This window comes from Vigna unguiculata, chromosome 2 (assembly GCF_037176805.1).
Source record: "Vigna unguiculata cultivar grain cowpea cultivar isolate G323 ecotype 2 chromosome 2, ASM3717680v1, whole genome shotgun sequence".
NCBI classification, from domain to species: domain Eukaryota; kingdom Viridiplantae; phylum Streptophyta; class Magnoliopsida; order Fabales; family Fabaceae; genus Vigna; species Vigna unguiculata.
Window position 1 is genome coordinate 33,227,012 of NC_140793.1, and position 6,121 is coordinate 33,233,132.

The 6,121-nt window shown below is 32.4% G+C and overlaps 1 protein-coding gene across 1 annotated transcript; it reads left to right on the top strand.

The window, feature by feature from the left end:
• Positions 1-4,140: 4,140 nt before the first annotated feature.
• LOC114169879 (peroxidase 51-like) lies at positions 4,141-5,635 on the top strand. Its single transcript, XM_028055260.2, has 4 exons — positions 4,141-4,430; positions 4,525-4,725; positions 4,818-4,983; positions 5,132-5,635. Exons 1-4 carry the CDS (start codon positions 4,215-4,217, stop codon positions 5,533-5,535), a joined length of 987 nt encoding a protein of 328 aa, XP_027911061.1. The 5' UTR covers positions 4,141-4,214; the 3' UTR covers positions 5,536-5,635.
• Positions 5,636-6,121: the final 486 nt, after the last annotated feature.

The window sequence follows — 6,121 nt, forward strand, 5'->3', positions numbered from 1 at the left end:
TCCCGTTACTGTTTACTCAACTTTATCAAATTTTAATTATTTTATCATCGTTTATTTTCTTTACTTTCATCATATTATTAAAAAACGATCAAATCAATCTTTTCTATCTAATTTACTTAAAATAATGCGATTGCAGATTATAAACTGTCATTAAAAAAATACTGTTATCATTCAACTACAACAATGAAGTTATTTTTTAAATTCACATTCTAAGCTGTGTTAGTTCAATTTAAACTAAAGATACAAAATTACATCATTTTAAACAAAAGGTAAAAGATTTGATTAACTAATACCTCTTTATTAAAAAATAATTTGAAAAACTTGATTTTAATAAAATAATTAATAAAAACATAAATATAAAATAGTTAATCTTCATAATATCAAAATTTTAATTTTAATGTGAACTTATAATAAAATTTGCTAGAATATATATATGGATTATTAAATTTTAACAAATGAATTCTTAACTTGTAAAATATGGATTGTATGATCTATATGGAATAAGACTGAACATTAATAATAACTCAATAAAATATATTCAATAAAAAGCAAATTTTGTTATAATAAATTTCAGATAACTTCACAAATATCTTAAAAAATATATTTTAAATCTAATGTAATTCACAACACTCACTTTATAAAATAAGATTCACATTTGACCTGTACGAGATTTTCAACAAAAGAAAGAACAAAAAGTTCTAGGGATATTTTATCTAAGTGAGACTAGGTGTGTTTTTTTAACCGACATATATAGATTGTTGCTGTAAAGATAAGAAGGATTATAATAGATGAAAGCAAAAGCACTATCGAAAAGTTCCAACAAACCAACAAGTAAATTAGACCTTCGTAGCAGCAAAAGTTGTCCCACAATCACAGTGGATAAGAACTGGACAACAAAAACAACAGACTCCACTGAAGTTGCCATGTTCGGGAAAAAAAAAAGAGGAAGAAGAAAAAGAAGCAGAAAAGTCACAGGTGGAGTTAAAAATAATATTCAGTGCATGAACACCCAATAATTATTCAATTAGGTGTCCTCATAATTGAATTTAATCACCAATGCCACAATCAAAGGGCCAATTTAGAAACAGAACAGAATGCACCATCTGTTTTTATTAATAAACTACACACCTTCTACTTCTATGGCATCACTATTTTATTCTCTATTCACAAGTGGGATTTTGGTCAATTAATGTTTAAGAATATTTGTTAACTAATAATAAAAAAAAATGCAATTTGCAGATGAATTCAATCTTATTGAACTCAGACTAATTAATTTTTATATATTACCTTACAGAAGTTTATTAAATAATATTGACTAAAATATTCACACAAATATATATAACTAAAACAATTCACAAATTATCACAACTTTCAGAAGATTGACTATATAAAACTTTAATTAATAAAAAATGTATAATGCGTCATATATGGAAATTATAGTATGGTTTCCATGTGCAATCGTCATATATGGAAGCATGACTAATGATGTGAGGTGGTCAAGTGAAAACATTTGGATCTTCATTCACGTCTTCTCAGTATCTTCTGTGCTTTTTCCTTTCTCTATTTTACGTGAAACAATTCTCAAAAATGTTACTTACAAGAACGTGTGCCCTAAAACCCCTTCATCATCGCATCTTTGAAGTTCGAATCTCACACCATCACGTGCTATTCAGCTTCATCAACTTCTTATTAAACCAAATTAGTTGATTAAATTAACTATCATGATCATCTGCAGTTAAAAAATTAAACTGCAGACGACCGTTGTTTTTACTACCTAACCATGTCACGCCAAACGGCTAAAAAGTTCAAAATCAACTTCAAAAGTTATATGATGAGAATCACCGTTGATTTAATAATTTCATCACTGTAACAAACACTTCAACTTTTTTGGGTGGAAGGATCAATTTACCCTTCAAGATTAAGGCATCTTCCCCCAACATGGTAACCCTACTTACACTCCCACACACACCATGATTATAAACTTTGAAAAATGGGAAAAAGATAATCGTAAATAAATTCTGTTATGATGGTAGAAAAAAACTAAACAACAAACATAAATATACGTATAATAGACTAGGTAATAGAAGTGGAAAAAAACTAGAGAAAAAAGTCAGTCAGATTGAAGAAAATGTATATGATGATAATAACTCCTGAAAAAGTAAATAATCAACTCTCTAGTTAATCATCAACGATGAAGATTTTTTATCTGCAGACCAATTTCTATTTCTAATTTTTTACTTCATTTTTCTTTCACTAAAAATATTCTATTCCATTTATCATGATCATAGGTGGCACTCCAAAAACACCACCGCACTGTGATGTGATTATTGAAAGGATAAGGAGTTGACATTAAACGTGTGTTTGTTTTCGCTAATTTACTGTGTAAACAGATAGATACGTAAATTTGTTTTCGCTAATTTCCTATATAAACAGATAGATATGTAAGTCAGTGAGGTGTTTGTTTCAATAGATTGGTAGGGAAACAAATGAGCATATAAGCCTTTTACTGGGATGCAGTGAAAAAAAATAAAAAATCTTGGAGAATGTGATGAATTGGTGTACACTATAAAAAACTTACCTCCAACAGAGGGAATATATGGATATACGTAAAATCAAATAAATCTCTAACGGCAGCAGGGTAACTTTCAAATAAAGATAAAGTGTTAAATTTCTTGACACGTGTACGTGAGTGGTAGCTCTACTATTCAGAATTAAAGTTATTAAAAAAAATTGAATTCAATCAAATTATATCGAATTGAACTAAAATACATTGGATGTAAAACAAATTTTTAATTGAATTTGTAAAAAGTAAATTAATTTTGAAGACAATTGTTTGAACCGAATTCCTTATTTGCTTAAACAGGACTGCTTATGAGATTAAAAATATATTTTAAAATAAAATATTCATTAATAATAACAGTTAAACAATAGAAAAAACTGTCTGAATAATTTCAATTTGTCCCAAATTTACAATTTACTTATGTTTATTTAAATAGTTATAAAATCTAATTCTATGAAAAAACTTCAAAAATATAATTCAATTTTATCCACTTCTCCAAAAACACCCCATTATCTGCTGCAAAGGTGAGTTCTGTTGATTTTGCTACCTTTATGAAGATAGCAAATATTCACGGATGCCGCAAGTTCTTGACGCGCCACACTTTTTTTTTTTTTCTTAAACGTGCCCCTCAAATAACTGTTTATAGTTCGGTGTTAAAAGTATAGTTCAACGACCCCTCACTGGACTACTGAATAGTATTTTAATCATGAACTTAATTTTTTATAACACTATAAAGTAGCTTTTAATTGAAAATAAATAGTAGTAAATTAATTATATTTACGAAATATAGTAAAAAAAATAATAGCTAAAATATAAAAGGCAACAAAAAGTTACCTTTTACTTAAAAGAAAGAAATTTGAATTTGAATTTGATTTGTGCTGACAATTAAAGTCACTCAGTGTGTAATTTGATTTGCGCTAACAATTAAAGTCACTTTTATTTAATGCAGTCAGGGTCAGTTTGATGTGGGGAATGTTTAGTTTGAGGACAGATCTAGATGAATTTATAATTTATATTTATATTTAAATTATAATTATTATTTTTTATTTTTCATATTTGGAATTTGCAACATGAAGCTAAAAAAATGGTGGGGTATGGAAACCAAACCAAACAGAAGATTAGTTTCTGGTTCTGCCCCAAGCAACCAAACTTGTTAGTATAGTACACTTTATTTCCGGTAATGAAAGTAAGCTTAACGTGCATGTCACTCCACATGTTCGTTGTGCTAAAATGTTAGCAGCCCCTGCTCATTCACTTTACCAACTTGGTCCACACATTTTTGGAACTTCAGAATTTACAATTCAAACCAGGTCCCTCCCCACTCTAAAATGCAGTTTTACGCAAAACATTTTAATTGCATTTCGACAAAACCAGAGCAGCAGACACATAACCAATCAACCCACTCACTGCTCTGTAGTGTCGGTCTCTTTCTTTTTGGCTATTATTAATACTGTCACTTTCAAACTGAATCATTCTTCTATTATTATTATTATCATTATTCTAATTTCACTTTCTTGCTGTAAAAATAGTTTCAAAGATTCTAAAACACAACTGGCTCGTGAACGCGACTATTTCATGGCTCGTAAAGTTAGTGATGTACTAATATATTCCCCTCACTCATGCCATCATTCACAATCACTCTCCTTAGCAGAAAATGGCTCAGTTTAACCTCATACTTGTCTGTTTATTGTTCTCAACTCTCTGTCTTCATTCTTGTCCTTCCTCTGCCCAGCTAAGTCGACACCACTACGCAAAAACATGCCCCAATGTCGAAAACATCGTCCGAGAAGCGGTTAAAAAGAAATTTCATCAAACATTCGTCACGGTCCCTGCTACCCTCCGTCTCTTCTTCCACGATTGCTTCGTGCAGGTAACCAATCGCATGACATGCATTTCATTTCATTCCTTCATTCACCGTGTAAATAATTAATCCTATTAGTGTTGTGTCTGCAATATCACCACAGGGTTGTGATGCTTCGGTTTTGGTCGCGTCCACGGGAAACAACAAAGCAGAGAAGGATCACCCTGATAATCTTTCACTTGCTGGAGACGGGTTTGACACCGTGATTAAAGCGAAAGCAGCAGTGGATGCAGTTCCGTTGTGCAGGAACAAAGTTTCGTGTGCTGATATTTTAGCCATGGCAACACGAGATGTTATTGCACTGGTTGGTTTGTTTTGTTCATCAATTACCTTTTTTTGACTCCGATTACCGCCACAAACATGGTTTATTGAATTATAATGCAAGTGCTCGTTCAGGCTGGTGGACCTTTCTACGAAGTTGAATTGGGAAGATTTGATGGGTTAAGATCTAGAGCTTCAGACGTAAACGGGAGGCTCCCTCAGCCAGAGTTCACCTTGAACCAGCTGAATTCACTGTTTGCGGCGAACGGTCTCACCCAGACAGAAATGATAGCCCTATCAGGTAATGCGCGTGCTCCCAAAAATACTGTCTCCAAATTATTGAATTCTGTACACGTGCCTTCACTCTTCAATCCCATTATTTAATTTCAAAGTAACGGGAAAATTTTACGGATCTAAATTTCGTGTCTTGCTGTGTTATTTGAACACAGGTGCGCACACAGTTGGATTCTCCCATTGCAACAAGTTCTCGAAGAGAGTGTACAATTTCAAGAGCAAAAGTGGAGTGGACCCTGCACTGAACGAGAAATACGCAACACAGTTAAAGTCAATGTGTCCAAGGAATGTGGATCCAAGGATTGCCATCGATATGGACCCAACCACGCCACGAGCATTCGACAATGTTTACTACAGAAATCTTCAGCAAGGGAAGGGTCTCTTCTCCTCTGACCAAGTTCTCTTCACGGATTCAAGATCCAAACCCACCGTCAATGCTTTTGCCAGTAGCAGCAAAATTTTCCATGCCAACTTCGCCGCTGCCATGACCAAATTGGGCCGAGTTGGAGTCAAAAATGCACAGAATGGAAACATTCGAACCGATTGTTCAGTCATATAATTTCCCACAGACAACAGATCCTCAGGGCTTCGTTATGTATATTAGGTTCCCTTTATGTTAAAAATAACAAGTATTGAAATTGAAAGAATTTAATTTATCACCTTCCTCTGTTTTGTTTTTGTTTTAATTTTTAGTTTACATAATATTTTTTTTCATTTTTTTTTTACTATTATTAATATCACGTGGTTTCTTCCCATGCCGACAAATTTACTGTTCAATCTTCTCTGTGTGGTTTTGTATTGTCTTGTGAAACATACATCATCATACAGTAAATAGTACCCAAGGGCCAAACTACAGTTATAAATTCAATGGTTCAAATCAAAATTGAACCAAATCATGCAAAAGGCCAAAAATTATTGCTCGAGTTTCTAACAAATATCCTTTAGTAGTCACATTAAAGTGTTGTACCATTGAAAAGGCACATGCATGCATTTCAACTTTGGGAGAATTTTCAAGCCGTGGCAAAAAGAGCCTGACCCACGGACTGTTATAACTTAATGATCAAAACATGCAAGACTCTAACTTGGGCAAAATTGAAACCCCTAGACTAGACCCCTTGTTAACAACAAAATGTGGAATTAGAATA

What these genes read in the sequence shown, in the direction of transcription:
- LOC114169879 (XM_028055260.2), top strand. Translation starts at nt 4,215, where the DNA reads ATGGCTCAGTTTAACCTCATACTTGTCTGTTTATTGTTCTCAACTCTC. An exon ending in CACGAGATGTTATTGCACTG is followed by an intron (nt 4,726 to 4,817) that starts GTTGGTTTGTTT and finishes GTGCTCGTTCAG; the next exon opens with GCTGGTGGACCTTTCTACGA. An exon ending in AGAAATGATAGCCCTATCAG is followed by an intron (nt 4,984 to 5,131) that starts GTAATGCGCGTG and finishes ATTTGAACACAG; the next exon opens with GTGCGCACACAGTTGGATTC.